This window comes from Musa acuminata, chromosome BXJ2-7 (genome assembly GCF_036884655.1).
Source record: "Musa acuminata AAA Group cultivar baxijiao chromosome BXJ2-7, Cavendish_Baxijiao_AAA, whole genome shotgun sequence".
Taxonomy (NCBI): Eukaryota; Viridiplantae; Streptophyta; class Magnoliopsida; order Zingiberales; family Musaceae; genus Musa; species Musa acuminata.
In genome coordinates, this window is record NC_088344.1 from 23,400,244 (window position 1) to 23,424,077 (window position 23,834).

Below are 23,834 nucleotides of genomic sequence, written 5' to 3' on the forward strand. Positions count from 1 at the left end.
ATAATATAATACAATATAATATAATATAATATAATTTACCCCCATTATGATAACATTAGTTCATAAAACGTGGCTTTTCTAGGTAAATGTCTCGAAAAAAGTAAAACTTTGGTCCCTCCGCCGCCGTCTCTCTCGCCCCCCCGTTTCCAAATCTCTTCGCCTCCTTCAGACCTTACTGTTCACGCCGGGGATGACGACGGCCGCTTTCCGATCGGCCACGGGCCGATCCTCGATTGGCGGGCGCGCCGCTGCCCGCTCCGCACGCGACACCGGTTCTTCCGGCAGCGGCGGGCTACCCCGACGGTCGAGGAGCCTCAGCCGCTTCTCCGGCCGATTCCCCCCGTCTCAGCCGGATGCGGAAGATCTTCCGACGCCCCCCGGCAGGTTCGTCAACGAGGCGCGTGGGTGCGTATTCCCGGAGATCAGCCTCGATGACGTCGTCGATGAGTTCTTCCGGGCGAGGGCCGAGTCGGAGGAGGAGGAGGAGAGCGAGCCCTCCGATGCACGCTCCAGGCGCCGCAATTCCGTCACGAGCTACCCGATAAAGACGGAGTCGTCTGGTCGGCGCGGAAGGTCCGTGACGAGGCCCCCCCAGTGCCGAACTGGACCGCCGAAGGGCGTCTCGAATAGTGTGTTAAGGCGGCGGCGATCTGTCTCCGTTGCTCGCCATCGGTGTAGCGACTCCGAGGTACCTGTCTTTCCCCGCGATCATCTAGATTGTCTAAATTTGCAATATTTGGCGTCCGATGACCACCGTATGATCTTTCGTTCGCTTTGTTGCCCTTGTGATCGGATTACTAAACGACTACGTAGTCCACGGAAAGAGAAACAATTTGCTGGGAAAAATATGATCATGTGACTAGTCCGACGAGTCTCCGGTATAGAATGACCATGGAAGGAGGAAATGCTTCTTCACCAAATAGTTGACTGACTCGTGTGCGTAAACACCCATCATGATTGGATCGATGCCAAGTTCTGAACAAATCGATCATCCTGGATTCTCCTTTCAAGTCCTTTTCCTTGGTATGGAAACATCACATATGTATTCAGCGTGGAATAATCTTTATTGATCAGAGATTGATTTGTCATGACTGCTTGACTCGATAGTATATTGGATTAGCCCTCGAATGCATTTTTTATTCGTTCACAGTTTGACATCTCTATTCTTAGTTTCTTAGTCGATGGAATGAGTTTTTGCTACTTGGATTTTGTGTTAAACAACACTAGGGAAAAGAATGTCTTTTTTGGGTAACTAGAATTTGAGTCATGAAATCAAATTAGATGGAAGGCTATGTTCATAAATCCTCTCTAGGCTCCATAATTGGCGTGATCATCATGCCTTGGGGTTCCTTTTTGTTTTCTAATATCTTTACTAATTTAATGAATCGCTCTTACATGGTGGTTAACAAAGTAGAAGATTGTTTATATGGTTCTACTGCTAGGAGAAATAAGTGGCTAAGAGCATTTATGACCTTCAAAGTGGCTGCCAAAATTCAGGTCTTTTGTTTTTATCCAAAGAAAAGAGTATCATATGCAAAATGGTTTTGTACATGTCCAAATTGAATATGTCTCTTTTTAAGGCAGTAAGCTGCCTGGTGGTTGGCAATCAGAATTTGGCAAATATTGCTGGTGGAATATTCAAAATCCTATGCAACTGGATCAACAGGTGCTTCTTGTTGTCCAATCAAAGCTTGATGTACTTCTGATAGCATCTGATGCAGTAAGCATACTCAAAGTTTACTCTGATGGTAGTGTTTCCATGTTTATAAGGGTAGATAAAGGTTCTACAACATGCTATATCATTGCTGTGACATGTGGTTTATGTACATCTTAGCCTTCTCAAAGCCACAACCTTGATAGTATCTTCTTTATCAATGTGTTATATAATTTTTTTAAGTCAAGGGTTTTGCAGTTGTGGCATTATGTTAATATTTTTCTGATTTTGCTGCTTGTGTTTTTCTTTTTATTCGTCAGCATTTTTTGACATGGTTTTCTGGTTAAACATTTGCTAAGAGCCAACCATCATCGAACAAATTTCTGCAGCAACTTGCTACTTACTTTTCAGAAAAGAATTAAAAGAATGGTTTAGTTTAAACATCTATCATATTGGTGTCAAACATTCAGCTAATTCCATTGAAGATACCTTGACTATTGTTCTATGTGGGCGTTGGTTGGTAAAGTAGAATGATATCCTTTAGCTTGTACCATTTTTTGCATGTAACCCTCATCAGCTCTCATTCTCCAATGTATGAACCTGCATGAACTCGTCAGTTATATAATATTTGTTATCGCTTTTGCATAAAGTATTTGAAGCTTCAAAAGTTAGGATTTAAAGTTGTTTAGTTAGATCTAATGTCAAAAGAGGCCTTACTATTAGTTTTCTTCTTCTTGACTACAGAATGAAATGGATTCTCTCAGTTCCAGCACTCAAGTCATATCAAGGATTTCGGACAATGGTATATTGCAGCAGCCTTCATTACATAGGCCTGTGAATAATGTTGATGTTTTAAAAAGGACAATGAGTCACAAGGATTTCTTCCACTCACATGATAGCTACTCGGTAAATTCTCTTATATTTTACATGATCGTGAACTAATATTTAGGCGGTGTCGATGTGAGCATAAGTAAGAATGGGAAAGTGGTCGTTAGAAGATGAAATGGATCTTTAGCATAAACATTCTTGTATTCATGCCATTCTGCACTCTGTTGACCATCAAACAGAACAGTTCAACCTTGTTTTTGTATATTGTCTTTGACAACTGATCAGACATTAATATATTCTTTTTTTTTCTAACAGAGCCATTCTTCTTCATTAACTGATGTTGAAGCTGGGGATTTTCATTCAAGGAAGCATGGGGTTGAGAAGACAATCCAGGCGGTTTATGCCCAGGAAAAGGTGTCTTATAGTCATGTCCACCATCTGAAACAATCTGAGAATCGTAATGTCATAGTTATGCTATTCTGTTTGAATAAACTGCAAGCCTTTGTGGTTCTTGTTGAATTTTCAGGGAGAAAATCCCATAGGGGATGACGAGGGTATTGGATTATATGAAGTTGTGCGTAAAGAAGTCAGACATGCAGTTGAAGAGATCAGGACAGAGCTTCAAAAGGCATGTGTGCTCCTCCGTCGAGCTCATTTGTCAGTTTTGATCTCATGTCTTAATTTTGATAAGCCATATTTAGTTTTCTGTTTCATTCCTGTAGTCTTATTGGTTGTTTCACTGCACCTTTTGTCTTATCTTGTCCTTATCATCTTTTCTGCATCAACATGGACTCAGACAAATTCTTGACAATACAATTATCTCATATTTTGTATAGGTCATGTTGAACAATGAAGCCTCAGCCATCATCAGTGATGATAGTATCCAACCGAAGAGTTCAGAAGTTCTGGAAGCTATTTCTGAGATCAGAAGAAATTACACAACCAAACTGGAGCAGGCATGTTAAACTTATTTTTGTGGGTGCTAGTGATGGTGCAGCCTTTGTGAACGGTTTTCTTAAACTGTCATTTTTGGAACTCATTCAAATTCTTTTTGTGTCTTTATGAACTAAGTGTCTTTAGATGGTTCATATAAGCCTGTTTTCCTTGAAATTGTAAGACAAATTAAAATTCAAACATGTCTTTAATAATTTTTGAGATAAAGAATACCTATAAACTGTTATGTTGATTCCCCAGGGGTCTCATAGTCTTGATTCTGTTTTGTTCATTGGCTAGGATAAATGTATCCTCAATTGGTCAGTCTTCTTCTTTCTCTATATATCCTTTAAAAAAAAGAAACCATCTTCTGTCAGTCATTTTATAAACACAGAATATAGAATTCCTCTTTGAACATGATGATACTTGGACTCTGTGGCATACTAATTACTTCTCTGTCATGTGGAATGACACTTGTCTTCCTCTAGCAATCGGTGTATGGCATATTGGGTTAGGTCCTTTACCTTTTTTCACTTTGAGATGCCTATTTGATAATGATATGTGGAAAGGTCTCGTCGACCTTTCAAGTGCAATGCTGATTTATGTTAGTTCTATTTTGACTAATATTTATACGTACTTCAGTCAGAGAAGCGCAAGCAGGATTTATTGGCTGAGTTAGCAATGGAGGAGGAACGTGGTCAGGAGATTAGCAAAATTGTCAAAGAGTTGCTTCCTTCGCCAAAAATATCTGCTGTTCCAGAAAGGCAATCACAGTCCAGAAGAGTAAGAATTCTGTTGTATATAATGATTAAAACCATATACGTTCTTATGACATCATATCTAATAGATTAAAGTATTACCCAGAGGAGCAAAGATAGAACAAGACTGTCTAAATGCTTGAATGAAGAGGCAGAGAAGTATTTTGAAGATTTCCTTTTCAATGTTGAAGATACAGACATATCTTCTTTCGATGAAGAAAGAAGTGATGCTAGTTCAATCGTAAGAGATCCTGGATTACGTAATTCTGTAGCGGGAACTTATGAAAGAGTATTGAAAACTGCTCCTCTGCCTGCTGATGGAGACGGTGTTGTACTTCCCTGGTTGGAGTGGGAAACTAGTGTTGCTCCTTCCTCACCATGCAAAAGCAAGGTAGGATTGTCTGTCTCCTTAGGAAATAAGTTATGCGCTGCAGCACTTCCAGCACATTTTTTATTTATTTTTGGTCTTTTTGATCTTTACAGTTTCTTCTCATTTACTATGCCAGTAGCATTGTTAGGGTAATCATTTTCTCATTTTGGATCTGAATGGACTGTGAAAGTTGGGAATATTATTTTTCTTTAGTTGTCTGAGTGCTGAACAAACTTGAAGATATCAACATGTGATTACTGATACTATTCATTGATGTATATGTTGGTCTGCTCGGATTCTTGTTTCACCATCATTTTGAAAATAATCTTCATATGAAACACTATGGTATAACTTGAGCTAAGAATTTCTTATCCTCTTCTAGTTTGTTCCATTGCTCCAAAAAGCATGCTTTCAGTTTGCAGCTGACCTTCCATTTTGAACCAATATGTTTCGTTCTTGAGCTCTTTTGACATTGGAATTTATAGAAAGTTTCCCAAGTTCATGCATTCTGTTAAACTTGAAAATTCCGTGCACAAAGGTTTGGATTTGTGAGTTACATTTGCTTTGATGTTTTTCAGTACGAACGATTGATTTTTCTAGTAGATTTAAGGTTTCACCTCTTTCACATTCTCTCTGAGACAGTTTTGTCTATTTGGATGGTAGTTAGATTTCTTTCCCCAGTAATCTTTGAAGAAGCCTGTCGGTGAAGTATATCATCACATGGGACTTGACCCCTCCCTAGATGATGCTGAAACTTGGCTTGTGCATTTGTTACAGCACCTGGCTTGAATCTTATCGACACTGTGATTACACTCATCATGTTAAGACTCTGACTATTTAGTTAAATTACAGTCTTGACTTCATTTTTTTTTGCAGGAAGCAAGTGCTGGTTTCAGTAATTGCTATCAAATTGCAAGCAGTTTTGGGAGTCAGAGCTTTGATGGCACTGACAGCTCTTCTGTAGTTTCCAGCGACCCAAGTAGGAGCAAGTTTGGAGCAGAAAACCACCAGGGGAATTCTTATAATAGCAGAACAACCGCGTCTTCATTTGACATGGAAGAGTATCTCAGCTTAAAGCAAAGTGAAGATATTCTTTGTGAAAGGCTGAGACAGAGGCAAAGAATAGAGTCAGGTAGCATGATCCTCTGCCGAAGATTGTCAACAGATATCTGGTAGCTTAATCAATAAAAGGGATTCTAGAATTCTACCAGAGGGACTTGTGCATACAACATGTGAATTGTTTTCATTTATGTTGACTAGTGTTAGGTTCAGCATATCCCTGCCAGCGTAGTATAGCTTCTGGTTATGTTGTTCCTGGTGCATTGTTATATGTTGAACGAACACTGCACAAAATTCAATGTCTCTGCCACCTCGATTCGTTGCTGCAACTATTAGTTTGTCAATGCAAATCATCGTGTGTTGCGGTGTTGTAAACAGGGTTTAGTGTGGTGCGAGATGCTGCAATATCCTTTGTGATCCCTGTTTCTCCTTTATGCGCTTGTTACAACTGGTCCATGCTCCCTGTCACTTTCGATCTCTGTCGTGTGTGTGTGTGAGTGAGAGAGAGAGAGAGAGAGAGAGAGAGAGAGAGAGATTTAGCTGACCGGTCGTGGTGGTACATAATAGATCGTTCATTCATTCAAGACAATGAATGATTGATGTAGTGGTACGCCACGTGCGGAGTCGGTCAGCCCATCGGAATTGACTACATCACCCTCGCTTCTCTTTCCTCTTTTTATGGAAATCAACACCAAGTAGATTTGATTGACCGCATCCATCATGTGCAAGGAATAGTCCTGCTGCCTCCCCCTCGTCGTCAAACACGAATCTGGGGGAGTCCCTTTGCCCTTCGTGCCGGTAAAAAGGCGATAGACTGGATGAAGATGGGAACAGTTCGCCTGCCAGGATAGAATCCATGGTGGTGGTCTTCAGTCAAAGCTACACCCATCGGTTGGCTGGGGATCCTCTCGATGGTATATGCCTACGCCGTCTTTATCGGGACGGGGTATGGGTGCGTGTCAGACCCAACTCCGTAAGCCGTTTCAAAAGCTCTAACTTCCTGCCGCCAACCATGCCGCATCCCCGTCTTATGCCTCATCCATTCTGATCCAGGACGATTTCCCACCCCAGTTCCGATAGGGATACGGCAGTCCCCTCGCTCCAGCAGATCCCACTGAGACCACCTCCAATTCGGCAACACCTTGTTTCGCCTTTTGCGGTCTTGCCAGGTATGAAATCTGCGTAGAGATGCGCTTTTAAATTCCTGTTAATTTAAGCGGTGTCCAATCTCGCTGTTCTTCAGTGCGCTTTAGATGCTTGTTGTATTGTCCAAAAGAACTTACGTTCCCTCATACATGTTTATTCTTTTTCTTGTTCAGAATTCTTGATCACGCTTTACGTTGGGTTATGTTTTTTGGCTGTTCAACACTAGTAGATTTAAGGGATCGAAATTCTGATGGGCAATAGGGCACGTCGCGTATTACTGTGCAGTGGCAAGTTCTATCTGTCATCATTTTCAGATTAGTCAGGGCTGTCACGTGTTTCTTGCCGTCGGACAACCAGCAGAATTGACCATTAGAGTTTGATCTGTCCACGGAATGTCTGGTGCTATTCACGGGTAGGTAGATGTTTTCAGGTAATTTTGCCTGAGGTGCATGCTTTATTATGGAGAAAACGTACACCAGACTTCGATTGTTTTGCTATGGATTTTCATGCATCAAAAGATGTTTCAGGACTGGATTTTGGAGACTCGAGTTTTTGACTGTTGCTTGGAATCAATGTGTGGTCCAAAATAATCTATAAATTTGTCGAGTGTCTTATTTGTATGCGTGAAACAGCAGAAAAACCATGAGAGAGTCCATCTTGGTGATAGATCAAGCGACAAAGGTCTTACTTTCCAATAAATAGCAACTGGTGGTAGCTACCGTTTTCTGCTCAGTGCTGTGAGTTAGACATCAGGAGAAAGATGATACCTTAGGCTTCTTGCTTGATGCATGTGCATCATTAGTTCATGCTTGCTTATAAAGTAGTACAAGAATAAAAGAGTTCTATTGTAGGAGGGTCTTCATGTGCGGATTAAATTGTGATATGATAAAAAAAAAAATCAGATCATTTTGTTAGTTTTCTACCATGTATTTTTGAATGCATCTTCAACAGGGGCGTGCCATCTTTTCTTGGAGCTCCAACTGATGTAGAAGAAGGAATCGAGATGACATAGATGTTTTATTAAGGGTGCATCATGATGCTCACGTCAATCTCTAGTAGATGGCATAGACAACAATTAATTTATCAAGGGACAGATCATGATGCTCGCATAGGTCTCTTAGGTGCAATTGGTTTATCAGTAGATCTCACAGTATGACAATCTAAATACTCGCATGGACAATTGATTTATCAATGGGCAGATCATGATGTTCACAAAGTCTCTTATGCGTATATGTTACCGTTAGATCTCACACAATGACAATCCAATTATTACCAAGGACAAGAGTTCCTAGTTTGATACATGGCACATATGGAAGCAAAACAAGAAAGAATCACTGTATCAGGTAACTCGCAGAGACAATTGATTGATGGGCTGGCACCAAAGTACCAAAGATTATGCATTCTTATTTAGAGATCGGATGAGAAAAATTAGAGAAGAAAGTTAAGGAGCATATACTTTTAGCTCTAAGTATGCATTCTTATTTAGAGATCAGATGAGAAAAATTAGAGAGGAAAGTTAAGGAGCAGATTCTTTTAGTTCTTTTTTCTTGGAGACTGGAATAACCAACAAAATTATTTTTGATTCCAATTAAAACGAAAGGGGTTAATGCATTTCTTGAACCATTGTGGAAGTACGATATGTCAATCGGGTAATCTAATTTTGAAATTAATATAATCTTTTTTAACCTTTTCATATTGCTTTGGTGGTTCTTCTTTCCATGAGTATGACATTTTAGTTCATCCACTTGCTCTTCATGTAAAATTTGGTAGAAGGAATCGATGTAACAAAAGACACAAAAGTCTTGCCAACCAAAGAACAAGAAAATGAATTTAACAAAGGAAGAGAAAACATCAGGAGAATGAAAAATCGAGTTTATCAGCTTTTAAACTGATACCTCAGGGCACCAAATATTTCAAGTGTAGCCGTTTCTTCATCTAGTTTTTCTCTTTAAGATTAGGGTATCAAAAGGTCTATAGCATTGCCTTCATTCTACAAAGAGTGTAAAATGCAAGAACTATCAAACCCTTGCAAAGTTTCATTGTGGGATTTGCCTTCACAGTGCACCGACCAATCTGTCCATACAGCCACTTCCTGTGGGGACTTTTGGGGGAACATTTAATTAAAGTGGTAAGACAAGTGTGGTCTGAGGCAAGAAATCTATGACTGTCGACATCGACCTAAATGGACTGGAATGTTATTGCTGGATCTTGTCACATAAGATTGTGATAGTATATTTTGCTATAGGAAGAATGTGACCGAACCTAGCCTCTGATAAAAAAGGGGAGAGATAAAAGACCCATCCTATAGAAAGGAAGCATCAGTATGCACCAAAGCAGACAGAATCGGAAGGCCAGCCTAAAAAAGATTCCCATTGGTGGATCTGTGCATGGACTGATGGGGAATACTACTGAACACTGAAAGAACATCAGGAATCCTCCCAACTGAATAGTGATTTTACTGGTGCTGTTGATCATATCTAGTTCTGTCTTGTAGATCTTCATAATTTGTTTGGTTGCTGCTTTAGGTGAGCTAGTTAGTGCATGCATACCAGAAATCTTGGTTCTTGGAAGTCTTGCTTAACAGCAACAAATGTCATCTTTCCTCTTCTACTAAAGCAGCCAAGTCGGAGTGCCATTTGGCCAATAACTTGAATTTTGAACGTCGCAACACATGTTCATTTAGAAACTGCCTCCATCAAGTTTTCCATCTAGCTTGTTTTGGGTCCATAATAAAGAAAGTAATAGGATTTCAAATACAGAATCCTATCACATTTACCTAATAAGGACTCTCAAATAACATTTTATTTTTCTCTTATATGAAATTTGCCGACAATCTGGCGAAATTCCTGAGTGGTCAGATTGCGCTAAATGCTGTTTCGTTTGTTTATTTTGTCACCGAGCATCCATCAACTGTGTATTGCATTCTTATTATACTGTTTTGAGTGCACCTTTCTTTTCCGATGGTTTTGTGTCACATGCATGCTTCTACCGAGCGAGAAAAATGAATGCCAACCAACGCAGCTTGTGGCTGCAATAGCAATCATCAGTAGATCCAGAGCCTTACGACCGCTGTTCTCCTGTTATCCTTTAATGCTGGACAAAGATACATGGCTTGCTAGTTGAACATGGTGGCTTGTGCTGTGCTGCAGATGGGTTCATTGGCAACCGCTGAGCTTTGCGATGCAAATGCATCGCTTCTGGCGAAGGGGGAGCTGCGAGTTCTTCAACCATTGTTTCAAATGTACGGGCAGTGCCGAGCATTCTGTGGACCCATAGTGACGCTGAAGGTGTTCGAGGACAATGTGTTGGTGAGGGAGGTGCTGGAGGCGCCGGGGGATGGGCGGGTTCTGGTGGTAGACGGTGGTGGGAGCATGAGATGCGCCTTGGTGGGAGGGAACCTGGGGCAATTAGCCCAGAACATGGGATGGGCAGGGATTGTGGTGAACGGGTGCATCAGAGATGCGTACGAGATCAATGGCTGTGACATCGGGGTCAGAGCGCTGGGATGCCATCCCCTCAAATCGAACAAGAAGGGTCTCGGTGAAAAGCATGTCACTGTTAACATCGGGGGCACCATCATCCACGATGGTGAATGGCTATATGCCGATAGTGACGGCATTCTTATTTCCACTATCGAGCTGTCTCTCTGATCTTTTTTATGTGAATCACCCACTCACTTAGATAGGTGGACACGCACGGTAAGGTGTTTAGCTCGTTTCTGCTCTCTCTGCTGAAACAACGACCGACGATAATACTAGTAATATGTATGTCCTGTTTAACTTGTAAATCTTACCTCCCGTCCCGTTTTTATGGTTCTTCCGTCGTTTCTCTGTGAACCTAATGCCTGTTGTTGTCTTTGTTGTGTTATGTATCTCGGGGATCCTCCGTCCATGCATGCAAATCTCGCAGGACAATCTGGCATTTAAGCTTCTTTTTATTTGATTGTGTAGCGATGATCCAGTTGCTAATACACATTTCTTTTGCGTTGCGTGTTACTTACTACTACTACTACTACTCGTCGATGGCATGCTGCTGCTTGAGCGTACGATGGATGGATGGTCAGATAAATACAGGTAGCTGTTGCATAATCTGATGATGATGATGATGATAAGATGGAGAGCGAGGGCGTGTTGTCGCATCTCTTCTTCTTCTTCTTCTTCTTCTTCTTCTTCTTCTTCTTCTGTGGTGTAGATCTTATACGTGCCACCACACTTGTGTCATCCGTCGACCTGGCGTGCATTTGTGTGCATGCCAATTATTAGGTAACGCACACACTCATTACTGGGCCTCAAATAAGTCAGTCAGATTCTGCAGAGGGGGCACACTTTTTGGCATTACTGCCAGTCAGTAATAAATCCATGTCTGCTCACACACTTTCATCTCGTCAGTCGTTGTTGGTGCTGTGTGGACCCATTCCCATTTCCATTCCCATTCCCATCTCCATCTCCTCTCCCGCTACTTGTCAAACCATATTCCTTCCGGCGGCCATTCGAAGGAAAACCCTTTAGAAAAATGAGAAGCAACGGGTGCGTTCTCGTAATGCTGTAAACTCTATGCACAACGTACCAAAATCTCATTGCTTAGGCAGCAGCAGCAGCAGCAGCAGCAGCAGCTCACTTCAAAACCCAACACAAACACAAAAACAAAAACAAAACAAAGATGCACTCTAATTGGAGCATCAACCGGAGCTCGTCCGTGTGCACAGTGTGTACCAGTTACACAAGCCTGCCCGCTTAGAATCATTCTAATTACTTGTGTATCTCTGCCTACCTGCCTACGCATGATGTGGTGGCCTCTCGTCGGAGGAGGCATGCTTTAAGCCTGGGTTTGTTCCGTCCCTGTCACCAGCTGTAGAATCTGACAAGAGGCCAAATCGAGCAGGGATGATGGGGGAGGAAGGTGCATCCGAACATCTAATCTACTAGTTAACTTGGTGGGATGATCACATGAATCCACGGGATGACGTCCCAAGGAATGCACAAGATGCCCAGATATGATCATGCATCAATGGAAGCCGGTCGCCCTCCCTGTGATAGCTGGGTGAGGGTGGACCATGCATGCGTGCTTTCTCAGCTTGGTTCTTCCCATCAGATGTCGGGGTACTGTCGCCCGAAAAGATGCAAAGACCGCTTTCACACTTGCTTCCCACAGCTTCTCCTAAGCTACGGGTGGATGAATCGATGGTTTTAGAATCGCCAGAGGATCCTTGTGAGCCAGACACTCTGTTCCGAAAAGCAAACGCGCAACGGGCCTGTTTGTTCCTTCCTTCGTGCACATCTCATCTTTCATCCTTCGTCTCACACACAGATGAATCAGCGGAGAGAATAAGGTTCTTCTTATCCCGACGATACACAGAAGAAGAAGAAGAAGAACAAGAGCGTATGAAGCACGTCAATAATTGCAGGAACGATTAAAGCCTGAGTTTGTAACATCAGATCGATCCCTTTGGTAATCGGTATCCGATCGCTGTGTGTGGCACAGAAACCAAAAGTTACTCGCATTTGTAAAAGGAGCATGGTAGAGTTCCAAGCCTTTGTCCCAAGGTACCAACCATCTGCCATGGCCCGATGCAAATGGGGGCGTGATGTCTCCTTCATGAGTGTTGGCACTTGCACTTGGACAAAATATCTAGGATGTCTATCTGCACTGCTTGTGCATGCAGACGGAAATAAGAAGCTCAGTTTCCAGCAAAAGTGATTCCATCCTTTCGTCCTCGCTCGCCCCACCTTAATCATTGCAACTACAGATGTAGAGTCATTTACACACATCTTCATCTGCAGTAGTTTCCCTTCCCAGTCCATCCATCCATCATCTCATGCCTCTCTGAAATTGACTACACGGTGCTGCTCTTTGGTCTTTCTAGGAAGAATCACCACTTCCACTTGGGGAATTTAGATCGTGCGTCAAATCTAGAGCACTAATTCAATCATTAATCTCTTCACCATGAGGATATTAACCGCTAGGCCAAAAATTCATAGGTGGAATGCATAGTGCATAAGCATTGTTTGTTTAAATTCCTATGCTTTCAACGATCGAATACATAAATAAATGTCTTGTTTTAATGCTGTCGTAAGCGCAGTGGCTGTGCAATGCTCGGAGTTGATGTATCGTATGATCTTCTTCTTCTCATCGCAGGCGATTAGCAAATCCAGTTCATAATTTCATGTGCTACCTTCCTTCCTTCCTTCCTTCTCATCGGAATCGGCATGCACCATCTCTTCTTCTGTCCCACGGAACGGAACCCACGAAAGCATCATCGGAATCGGCATGCACCATCATCGGAATGGAACCGAGGAGAGCATCATCGGAATTGGCACGCACCATGGAACGGAACTGACTATAAAAAGGGGTGGGTCTTGTTTTATATAACAAGGTAACACCGCTTTGAAGAATAAACTATCTTGCATATGGCTACTGTCATGAAGAACTTTGGGAGACAACTGACCAGAGATGGCCGGCCATATGACTTTGTAAGTCTATATATTCTCGGTTGCCCTCAGACGACAGAGACGATTCCAATGATAAAAAAACATTACATTAACAAATAAAATTCAAAGTTACTTAGTCGCTAAGATTACATGAAATTAAAACCCGGTGCATATATATATATATATATATATATATATATATATATATATATATATATATATATATATATATATATATATCATCATTTATGGTAATCCATATCTGGCCAACCGTGCTGCCCTCCATCAGAATATCTCTGCAATGGTCTTCGTCTATCTCAAGGTAGAAGAGAGGGATATAAAGGCAGAAAGAATGCAGTTTAATCATCAATACGAGAGAATATGATGGGACGTATGAACGATGTTGCATACCTTGTGTGATCACAAGAAACGATTGGAACTTGCATACTATTTTCGAATGTTTTTTCCTGATAGACCTCTCATTAATTCCTATAAACAGTTGGATCTTGCATCCTTTTTTTTTTTTTTGTTTTATACACACATCTGAGTCTATATTCTTTCTCGAAATAATAAGCTAGCTTAATTTGGGGGTGGACAAACCAAGCAAGCTTATCGGACATGGAAGATCAAATCTTCCAATTGGAATGACTTGTGTGACCAAATTTGGCCTTGTGAGTAACCTTATTCTTTTGGTGATTTGAGGGAACACAAAGATAAGATATAAACAAGGTTAGAAAGACAGGAATGGAGCACAAGGGATCGACCTAATCTATCGACGAGGATCTCTATCCACTACTCCATGATTGCTATCGTAGATCAAATCTTAACACATCTAGCCTCTTGTAGCTTTTTCTTCCCTTGATTTGTTTATGGGAGGAGACTTTGCTGATCAAGCATATTGTATGATACTGGTTAGTGGTGACCAAGCGTGATTATTACACGAAAAAGCATCCTGCATGCACCAAGCAAAAGAGAAGATGCCACTGCAAGCTGCAACATAAAATACCAACAATTTGGTGGGTTGCCAATTAGCCAGAATAAACTAAACCAAAAACATACATCACAACATAATACTACCATCATATGCTTCTTCCCTAAAGAAAGAAAAGAACCATATCCTCGATGCCAAAATCACATCATTGCAGACCTACAAAAAGGGAATACATGATCCACAGCATGCAAGGCGATTACTTAACAAATGGCGCAGCAATCCTAGTTACAGTTCACAGGCAAATGGATGCAAAAGATAAAGCAGAGAGAGAGAGAGAGAGAGAGAGAGAGAGAGAGAGAGAGAGAGAACAGAAAGAAGAGAACCCTACCAGAAGGGAGATTACCTTGGGAAGCAGGAGGAGACGACTTTTGGTTTTCACAACTTCCGAGACTTCCCATGCAACGTGCATTGCATCCGCATTGTGCTCCCTCCTCCCAGTAGAATATGGAAGAAGCTAGGGTTAGGGTTTCCAGCCAGGGTGTCTAATGATGGTCTACACAACGCACGCTCAGCGATATGTATAGATCGATGTGCGAAACTTGCCCATTTGATATGGTTTCGCTAATCATCGCGAAACCAAAGAAAGAGTAGGTTGGCAACAATAGTTGTAGTTGAGCAACGTGTGGGACTTCCTTTTTCTCCTCCTCCGGGTTCTTTAACGCCAAGAAGACACGGAGAAGAGGTGCCTGTTCCGCCACCCTAACAAGAGGGAATCCCTCACCAGCTCCACCTGATAGCCTTCCGAAGGATAGTGCAACCGGAGCAGCAGCCGCGCCTGCGACACCGCGAAGTTGCTGAGCTGAAGGCTTGAGAATCCGGCGTCACGCAGTACATTCTCCCATCGCTCTGACCTCTCGTGACCGCCACCCTCCCCGCCGACAATGCCCTCGATCTCCTGCCCCAGCCAGACCTGCTCCACCGCCAGCCTCTCCTGGCTTGTCGGGGGCAGCGTCGCCTCCAATGACTCGAACACTGCCATGTAGTAGTCCAGCGCCTCTACGAACCTCTGCATGAAGTTTGGCGAGTTGTGGCTTGCTTCCCTCTCTGCCACCGTCACCACCGACGGGTTCATCGCTCGTATGGTTCGCAGAAATGCTTGTAGATCCCTGGATCCGTCCTCATTCCCGCCCTCCTTTTGCAGCTTATGCAAGAACAGTACACAGTTCACCACAAGGGTCTCGCCGGGATGGAGTCGGAAAGGAGAGGGGGTGAAATTCAAACTGGTGCTTGTGGGATGGAGGAGAAGAGGGTGGAACTGGAACCCTAAGCCCAAAGAGTGTGCGAAGTTTTGAAGCCGGTGACCGGTTCGTCGGAGGACTTCCAGGTTGCTTCCGGTTCCGGTGATACGAATGAAGGGAGGATCACTGGGATCGGAGCGCTCAGCGATGGCCTGAAGGAGAGGCGGCCATTGCAGGCCGTAATAGGTGTCAAAGTCGAGGATGTGGATCTGGCGGTGGTCATCAACCGCCTCGAGGATTGCCTGGTTTGGGGTGAGGTGCGAGAAGCGGAGGAATGGGGAGATTTGGTTGAAGGACAAGTATGATGATCGGAGGGAACCCAAAGAATCAGCGGAGGGCGAAACGCGGCCGACGCGGACGGAGAGGGCACGACAGAATTGGCGGATGAGGCGTTCGGTGGAATCGCCACAGGGGGATGCTGCTGCAGAGAGGATGGAGATCGCGCGGTCAGCAGCAGGGAGGTCGCCGCGGTGGACAAGCTCGGCACAGCTGATCAACAGTTGTCGAGCATGGATAGTCGAGGAAATTAGGCCGTTTTGAGGGCTCGGGTGGTGATGATTGGGATGAGGGTGGGTTTCTCGAGCTCCTCCTCCATCGGACATCAGTGAGCTAAGCATGTCTCCAGAGTGGTGGATGGGGGAGGTGGGGGAGCCAAGAGAGGAGGATTGGTGATGCAGTGGCGGAGAAGAAGAACATGAGTAGAGGGAGATTTCTGGAACTTGCATCCCTTTGGTTTAATAGGACATGTCGAGATTTAGCAGCTATCTTCACAGGACATGATCTGCCAAAAAAAAACACCAGTGTGGGAGTAGCGATAGTTGTAGAAGTAGTTTGAGTTGTTGCAGGAGCAGAGGTTGGCAGCTTCTCTGCAGATCCACTGTTGTGCAACCCCCAGATCTCTCACCAGTAATTCGCCCGGAGTGGGGTGGGGTGGGAGCGTGGGCCAAAAGTTTTATGCTTCTTCTCGTCTTTTATCTGTTCACATGGACTTGGGGGCTCCCAGCTAGGGTTGGGTTAGGGGCTCCGTCTGGTGTCGTCTCAGGAATGAATGATGATGGGGCTAATCGAAGGTAGCTAGGAGGAATCTAAACGATGCCGAGGAGTGGGCAGGGAGCATTCCAATCCGGTAGAAAGCGCAGGGGAAACGATGGAATGGAGAGGAGAGAGAGATGGGGTGGGGTGGGGAGTAGGGAAGAAGCACGCATAGGATACACGAAAAGAGATGCTTACATTGAGGCGTGATCAACCGAAAAAAGAAAAGAAAAGACTGATCCTAATCCTCCGAACTGGCGGCATCAGCCATCTTCTGTTTGTCCCTCGTCTTTTCTTTTTCTTCTTTTCTTGTCGCTCCTTTTCAATCCTAGCTAGACACCCCCCACCCCCTCCCAAAGCTTTCAATAATTGAATGGAGGAAGGCAGGCATGCAGCACACCCTCCCGACTCCAACATTCTTTTGTTTAATCACCTAGTGGGATCTCCGTTAATGGCCTTTCCGATAACTTTCTTGTAGATCCCCTCCCCCTGTTGTCGGAAAGCATGAGGAGTCTGTGGAACAAGCAATCTCTCTCTCTCTCTCTCTCTATACTTTTATTCATCATCTCTACCTAGTTTCTCCCAGGTTTGAGCATGTGTCTGCAGGGAGAGAGGGACACAGCAATAACCTAGCGAAGAAGCACACCCCCAAAGACCAGCGTCCACCGAACTCTCTCACATCAATACGAAACCAAGGAGGCATCTCGGTGAAGCTGATTAGCCAACAAATGGAATATTGCAGGCCCCAAGCGAAAGCACCATTAGCCAAACCTGATGGAATGCTTTCGGGCCCACACCTCCGGATACGAATTCTCCATCACCACCGCCGTCTACTTTCACGATCATTGCATATGCCTTCCCTTTCATGATTCGCACACTCCGAGCGATGATGGATCCGGGGCTTTATATCGAGAGAAAGGATCAAAACTTCAGCTTCTTCTTCTTCTTCTTCTTCTTCTTCTTCATTGCTTCCCTCCTCCGCCCGAATATAAGATGGTAAAGAAATTAAGGTGTCACTGATATTATTATCAGAGGAGTCGTAGGCCAATTCTACGTGCCACGGCTGTCAACCGACTTGAACAGAGTGTAAGAGATCTCACTCATCGGCAATTCAAAGCGGCAAGAGAATCTGCTTCTCCCTTCTCTTCTACTCCGCGCGCGTGCCATCGGCTAAACGGGAAGAGCAGTAATCAATGAGAACAAGCTGCAAGAAGACAATCTAAAGCAAAACGGGATGGAAAAGAAGAAGAGAAGGAGCAAATAGCCAAACAGACAGCCAAACAAAACAAAAGCTGCTCTTCTTTTGCTGAGTTTTACCTCTACCGCAATGACTGCACCGACTTGACGTCATCGGAAGTCCATCCCTAAGGAATCTCCTCGGAGGTCTTGTGGTTCCCCTTCTCTCCGTTTCTATCACTTCCTCTCCTCGCTTCTGCCCTGCATCCGTTCCTTAATTTCCTGACCACCACGTCACTCATGCTGAGCATTTACATTAGCATGCGCAAGTCCGCCATAAGAATGACCTAAAAACTGAGACGGGCAGCGACAAGTTTGAGGAAGTAGGCGCAGGTGGAGTTAATAAAGTCAGGAAAAGGTTACGCACTCGATCAAAACACATGGGGACCAAAGTATGATATCATGAAAAGCAATGGAAGAATTGGAACATAGAAAAACATATGTGCTACAAATATGCACCACCAGTCCACCACATGGACACCTACACATCATTGATTGATTCCGACTCTCTCTCTCTCTCTCTCTCTCTCTGTCACTTGTGTCGCAATCTCTTAGCAGTCCAGCACATGAACCCGTCGTGAAGATAACTCACGACACGAAAGCTCGGTTGCAGTGCTACACACAGTTTTCTGCTCTTACATCTGATCGAATACAACCATCGAGAGTGACTGGTTGGTAGAGGAAAACTAAGAGGAGCTGGACCAAAATGTTCCTCTTTCCTACGGAGAAGACAAGGAAGATATCGGCCACGGACCAGGGTCCAGATTCTCAATCAATCAATGTAGGGGTGCAATTCCATGGTCTCATAAGTGTAAAAGCCAATTTTCTGCATGTCAGACGACTGTAATATAATTAAATGGGGTGATCGATCATGGATCAGCACCAAGGAAAAAAGGAGGTCAATATATAAATAAAATACACACAAAATGCCCAGAAAGGTTAATTAATAACCTGCATCGATCGATGAGCGAGAGCGACAGCGATCGAGAGGAGACTCGTTAAGACAGACAGAGGTTGATGATATACACAAAGCAGTGCGAAGCTGCAGAAGAAACATAGGATACCATAGCCCAGCGTACTTTTGCACCAACACATACCGAGTTTGGGATGGAGGCTAATACCTACCTGTGGGCATCCATCCTCGAAGCTTCTTTCTTCTTTCGTTTTTCTTATCACGATAAGCATGATTCAAACATATGCTAATTGAGAAGCCTATCGACGACAATTATTCGATTGTCATGCTATGATTCTCATCTCCAAGAAAAGCTTTTGATGTATATGTTTCATTTTGTAACTTGTCGGATCTTTGCCAACATATATTCCGCTTTATTAATCTTCCAACTTTTGCAGCTTTGCCTTTTTATTTTCTCCATCATTTATGTGCTATATTTTTTGACTTCTCCCTTTGGTTCGAGGCTTCCATCTTTCTATAGCGTTTTAATTGTGAGTAATATTACAGATTAATATGAAAAAAGGTGATGATTTCTGTGCTAAAGATTCTCTCCATAAGTCTTCTTCCTAAAAGTATATTTCATCAATGAAACCATGTTAAAAAGTTCATTAATGGTAAGTGAGTCAAATTAGTCAGGTTAACTTATATTGATTTAGACACCAATTAAATCCAAAAGCTTAGGTTGTTAGATTGTGAACTAGATAGACTCTCTCTCTCTCTCTCTCTCTCTCTCTCTCTCTCTCTCTCGATATTTATCGATGTGAGATTATTTTCTCTTAATCTCTCCTGCTACTTAAATATCTTCTAACACTTAATCTCTATGCTAAGACACTTTACACCTTTTAATCTGTCCAATTTCTTTATCATAATGTCTGATTACCCCTACTAACCATTCCACTACCAGCCCGTCGACCAAGTAACTTTGACTACTAGTCCGCTTTAATGTCTCTTTAGTCCCAAATCTCCCCCTCTTTAGATTTGGTCTCACCGTCGAATCGCAAGTCAAACTCATCCAACCAACGAAACATCACAGAGGTTTTCTGCCACGTACAACTGAGACTGTAAAGGATATATCTCGGGTCATCTTCCTAGCTTCTTCCGGTTTGCTCCTTTAGCTCCACTCACACTGATTCTGCTCATAAGATTTGCTAGAGGAAAAAAAGGTACATCTCCAAGATCATCCTTATAGTCAAAATAAACAACTTCGGGAGATTCCAGTGCCAACAAAGCAAAAAGATTATGTCTCAGATCGATGATGCGGATCTAGTCGATGGCGACATGATCTATGGGGGGTTAAGCTTCGAAAGAGAGAGTAGATGTAAAAAAGGTACTGGGGATGTTTATCGAGTTTACCCAACAATCTTCCTGCCTATTGATTCCCTCGGAAGATTCCTTCCCCGCCCTTTCTCAGACTCATCAGCATCGACACCGAAAGTTCCACCTATCCCATCATGTCCCAGAGCTCTACTAAACAATGCCATAGTGATCGGGGAGATGGTTTACGGGAAAAGAAGCCCAAGGGAAACAAGGCGGGCAACAATGGCCGGTAACCTTCAAACCCACACTGCATGCAGGCCCACAGGGCTTGCATGCAAGCCCAACCCGACCCAGCCTTCGTCCAAGTGGGAAGGAGGAGTACTTGATCAGCTGTCTGCTAACAATTGACTTCGCATCGATCGACCTTGCATCCAGAATTTGCAATTTATTTTATCGTCGGAACCACCAAGTGCCTCATTCATCAATCACAAACACAACCACAGCAGTCATCCAAATTAACTCGAGATAATAAAAAGGCCCAGAGAAGAAACCACAACACCACACCGCACAAGCTTAAAGCTTAAACGATAGATCACTACAATTGCATCAGTTGCGCGTGCATGACGAAGAGCTTACAATAAGCACAAACTCAACCTACTACATTACACTCTCATTTCAAGGTCTGGGGTGACGACCTTCCGCTTCAACTTGTTTCGCGCTTCTGCTTTTATTGCTGCTCTCTCCGATTTGCCATGGCCTTCGCCTTGTTTACTTGTTCTGAGTTCCTTCTCATGATCACCCTCCGGAGCTCTCAAACCCAGACTTAGGTCCAAATCAGTTCCACTACCCTCTTCTGAAGGAACCTGATCCTTGTATGGTACCTGGAAAAAGATACTAAAATTAGGACTTCACTCGCATCTCTTGAAACCCCCAAGCATCAATATCTGTGTCATACAAATCAACAAGCATTGTTTGATCCAACTATTCTGGTAATACAGAACAGGATGGTATCCGAGCAAAAGGAATCCTATTCCAAAGTATAAATGGCGTGAGGTTGACCAGATATTTAGCTGCTCGAGGCTCGCTAAGCCAGTAGACTGCATGATTGAAGACGAACAAAAGACAGATTAATAAACAGATCATTCGAAGTATATCAATCTCGCCACCTTCGATTCACAACTTTAGTTCAGTGGAACAACAAGTTTAGATGCTAACTTTCTGCTTTACACCAAGTATACTGGAATTACAGTTTTCATCCCAGGTCGCATTCAACAGGGCAATGCAAATAACTAACTATTTCAATCCTTCTGACCTTCCCAACTTGAACTAATCTGATTGTTACAAACATGCCACCAAGGTAGAACCACCACCGAGCATGTATTTCATAAGTGGTAGTTGTGAGAGTCAAAGTGAACATCGAAAATATACGAAGCATATCAATCGAAGCAGCCTTTTAATATATGTATGAAATGGAAACAAGCACTAGGATCTACAAAGTGGCCACAAATAATTTGAAATATATTATGGAAGTAAGCACTAGGGTCCACATAGTGGCCACAAAATAATTGAAATACGTTATGGAAACTCATGGTAATGGTAGAAGTAGGCATATTCTATAGAGAAAGATGCAGCCAGGAAGCATATAGAAATTAATTGTTACCTGAACTTCTTCCGCCAAGACATCTTTCATGTCAGGTATTTTGCCTGAAGGATTGATTTGGCCTATACGTGGGAATTTGTCGGTTTCATTAGGTTTTTTAGTTTCCTCATTGGACTTTGGTGAAGCCTCCTTCTTCTTCTCCTCAACGACAGAAATCTGCATTATTCATAAGTTACACTCATCTACTAGAAAGCCTGACCAGAATCTACATCGGATTTACCTAACATGACTAATAAAAAATGATCAAGTTAGTATATAGAGATGCTTATAACACACACCTGTATTTATAATGAGCAAAGATAAATAAGAGAAGATAATATTCTGTCAATAACGAGAAAATGCTGACATATGGTGCTAAAGAAGGCTGCAGAATGGCACGAATGCATAGAGGAGAACAATTTTGATCCAAATATGAAGCTTTTATCTTCTGATTTGGTGATTTAGGTTACGATGTTGGTGAAAACTGAAAACTACTGAATCTCCCTGATGTAAGTATACATACATACATATATACATATATCTTGTTTTGAAGAAAAATACAACAATAATTTCAGCAGACAACTAATTTTTTGAAGGGGGACGGTCTCAATTATCTTCATAGTGCTAGAGAATAACTAGAAACTGTCAGAACCCAAAAGTTCAAACGGAATAAGTGCATAAGCTTTTCATAAGCCATGTCCATATAACCTTCTATCCAACTTAACCACAGAAAGCCAAAAGAATCTTAATACTAACTATCAAATATTATGCATGGCCAACTCTAAGGTTCTCTAAGGAATCAATCAGGATCTTACACATGGAAGTTGTCTATTTCTTAACAACACAACACAATACAACCCCAACCAAGAAGACAAACCATCTGATTTCACTGGAGATCCATTCAACACACTCACGGTATAATTATAATTGTGTGCTATGAGAAGCTTTTTGTATAGACTCCAGAAATATTTCTATAAGCCCATAACCATTACCATACTACTCCAACATCTTCAAGTTAGCATCCTATACGTAACTCCCTCGAGGATAAAGTAAAGAAAAAGCAATCGTCATGACTATATCTTCCACACAACCAGGTTTTCATAGTCTTTGAAAAACTTAGCACTAAATGTGGACAAGGTGATTTCAATTAGCACTCCATCTGAACATGTGAGTTGGATGTCACCGACCCAGCCATCATGTTGTCAACAACCACTTACTCTTCTGTATCATCAGCAAAATTTCCACTCGCAAAATTTAACCATCAGTGTACATTTCACAGAAACAAAGACGACAACATCTTCCTGCCTCCTTTCCGAGGAAGAGTCACGATAGAAAGCAGCTAAATTTTTTATTTTTGATTAAACCCATATCATGAACAAGAAAAAAAAAAAAGGACCCAAATTCGCGTTCCGTTAGCAAGATGTCGCCTTCTTCTTCTTCTTCCGAGGAGAGAGATTTTTTCATCATTCATACTGTTCTCGGGAGGAAACCCACCAAAATCATAAGAGGGGCAACAAAATAGCACTCGTGTCTCACGAGAGGGAGAGAGAAAGAGAAAGAGACCCTCCTTCCCAAATTCCACAAGAACCAAACCTCGCCCACCCGTGAGTCGCAGAAGACTTGTGCCGAAGAATTAAGCACCCAATCGAAAGGGAAGGATAGGAGACGAGGGTTACCGGGATGTAGCGGAACTTCCTACGGGGCGGCTCCTCGGGCGGGGGAGTGGCAGAGTCCTTGGAGGGGGTGGCGGTGGTTGCGCCGCCGTCAGCCGCGGAGGAGACGGGTGTCCACCTGTAGAGGAGGAGGTGGGGGTTGGCGCCGTTGTTGCGGCGACGGTGGTGGTCGGGACTGGAGAGCGGGACCCACTTCTTGTTCCACCGCCTCACGGGTCCGCTGAAGACCGCTGCTGGACCGTAGCGGGTCGACGACCGGCCCAGACGGGCCGCCACGCTCTCCATCTTTCAGACAAACCTCGAGCCGACTCTTCCTCTTCGGTTGCTTTTGAGAGCAGCAGCAGCAGCAGCAGCGACTGTGGGAAAAGACCAGACAAGAGAGAGAGAGAGAAGCAGCGGATAAGACTTAATACGAAGTTGGCATCTTCCCACCCCAAAAACCACTGTCCTCGCGTAATGACTTCGTCTCTCTTTCTCTTCGTGAAAAAGCAACAGATTACAACTCGGGCAACTACGATTGAAATTTAACTCCCTCTTCTTCTTCTTCTTCTTCTTCTTCTTCTTCTTCTTAACCCACTAAAACCGACCTATCCGAGAAGATCAATTTGTGAAGCGATATTAACAGACGATGAAAGAAGAA

At 43.1% G+C, this 23,834-nt stretch overlaps 4 protein-coding genes across 5 annotated transcripts; 2 read left to right on the forward strand and 2 right to left on the reverse strand.

Moving 5' to 3' along the window:
* The first annotated feature begins 74 nt into the window (after positions 1-74).
* Positions 75-5,975, forward strand: LOC135617436 (uncharacterized). Of its 2 annotated transcripts, none has more exons than XM_065117633.1 (8): positions 75-688; positions 2,399-2,560; positions 2,798-2,896; positions 3,009-3,139; positions 3,319-3,442; positions 4,062-4,198; positions 4,280-4,564; positions 5,420-5,975. In XM_065117633.1, exons 1-5 carry the CDS (start codon positions 191-193, stop codon positions 3,326-3,328), a joined length of 900 nt encoding a protein of 299 aa, XP_064973705.1. In that variant the 5' UTR covers positions 75-190; the 3' UTR covers positions 3,329-3,442; positions 4,062-4,198; positions 4,280-4,564; positions 5,420-5,975. The 2 variants fall into 2 exon arrangements, with proteins under 2 accessions (XP_064973705.1, XP_064973704.1); XM_065117632.1 differs by having other exon boundaries at positions 79-688; positions 3,009-3,110.
* A 334-nt stretch (positions 5,976-6,309) lies between these two features.
* On the forward strand, positions 6,310-10,584 carry LOC135582659 (putative 4-hydroxy-4-methyl-2-oxoglutarate aldolase 3). Its single transcript, XM_065117634.1, has 3 exons — positions 6,310-6,516; positions 6,656-6,771; positions 9,898-10,584. The coding sequence occupies exon 3, from the start codon at positions 9,898-9,900 to the stop codon at positions 10,396-10,398; it is 501 nt and encodes a 166-aa protein (XP_064973706.1). The 5' UTR covers positions 6,310-6,516; positions 6,656-6,771; the 3' UTR covers positions 10,399-10,584.
* Positions 10,585-13,437: 2,853 nt separating this feature from the next.
* On the reverse strand, positions 13,438-18,059 carry LOC135582654 (protein MONOCULM 1-like). Its single transcript, XM_065117635.1, has 2 exons — positions 17,755-18,059; positions 13,438-17,607 (listed from the first exon to the last, which is right to left on the reverse strand). Exon 2 carries the CDS (start codon positions 16,128-16,130, stop codon positions 14,823-14,825), a length of 1,308 nt encoding a protein of 435 aa, XP_064973707.1. The 5' UTR covers positions 16,131-17,607; positions 17,755-18,059; the 3' UTR covers positions 13,438-14,822.
* Positions 18,060-20,423: 2,364 nt separating this feature from the next.
* On the reverse strand, positions 20,424-23,802 carry LOC135617437 (uncharacterized). The gene is made up of 3 exons (XM_065117636.1): positions 23,198-23,802; positions 21,543-21,698; positions 20,424-20,763 (listed from the first exon to the last, which is right to left on the reverse strand). Exons 1-3 carry the CDS (start codon positions 23,477-23,479, stop codon positions 20,545-20,547), a joined length of 657 nt encoding a protein of 218 aa, XP_064973708.1. The 5' UTR covers positions 23,480-23,802; the 3' UTR covers positions 20,424-20,544.
* Between the last annotated feature and the right edge of the window lie 32 nt (positions 23,803-23,834).

Coding starts and splice junctions, on each gene's coding strand:
- LOC135617436 (XM_065117632.1), top strand. CDS start 191: ATGACGACGGCCGCTTTCCGATCGGCCACGGGCCGATCCTCGATTGGC. Junction 2,561..2,797: donor ACTCACATGATAGCTACTCG/GTAAATTCTCTT, acceptor TTTTTCTAACAG/AGCCATTCTTCTTCATTAAC. Junction 2,897..3,008: donor CGGTTTATGCCCAGGAAAAG/GTGTCTTATAGT, acceptor TTGAATTTTCAG/GGAGAAAATCCCATAGGGGA.
- LOC135582659 (XM_065117634.1), top strand. CDS start 9,898: ATGGGTTCATTGGCAACCGCTGAGCTTTGCGATGCAAATGCATCGCTT.
- LOC135582654 (XM_065117635.1), bottom strand. CDS start 16,130: ATGCAAGTTCCAGAAATCTCCCTCTACTCATGTTCTTCTTCTCCGCCA.
- LOC135617437 (XM_065117636.1), bottom strand. CDS start 23,479: ATGGAGAGCGTGGCGGCCCGTCTGGGCCGGTCGTCGACCCGCTACGGT. Junction 21,699..23,197: donor GGAAGTTCCGCTACATCCCG/GTAACCCTCGTC, acceptor TGAATAATGCAG/ATTTCTGTCGTTGAGGAGAA. Junction 20,764..21,542: donor TCTTGGCGGAAGAAGTTCAG/GTAACAATTAAT, acceptor ATCTTTTTCCAG/GTACCATACAAGGATCAGGT.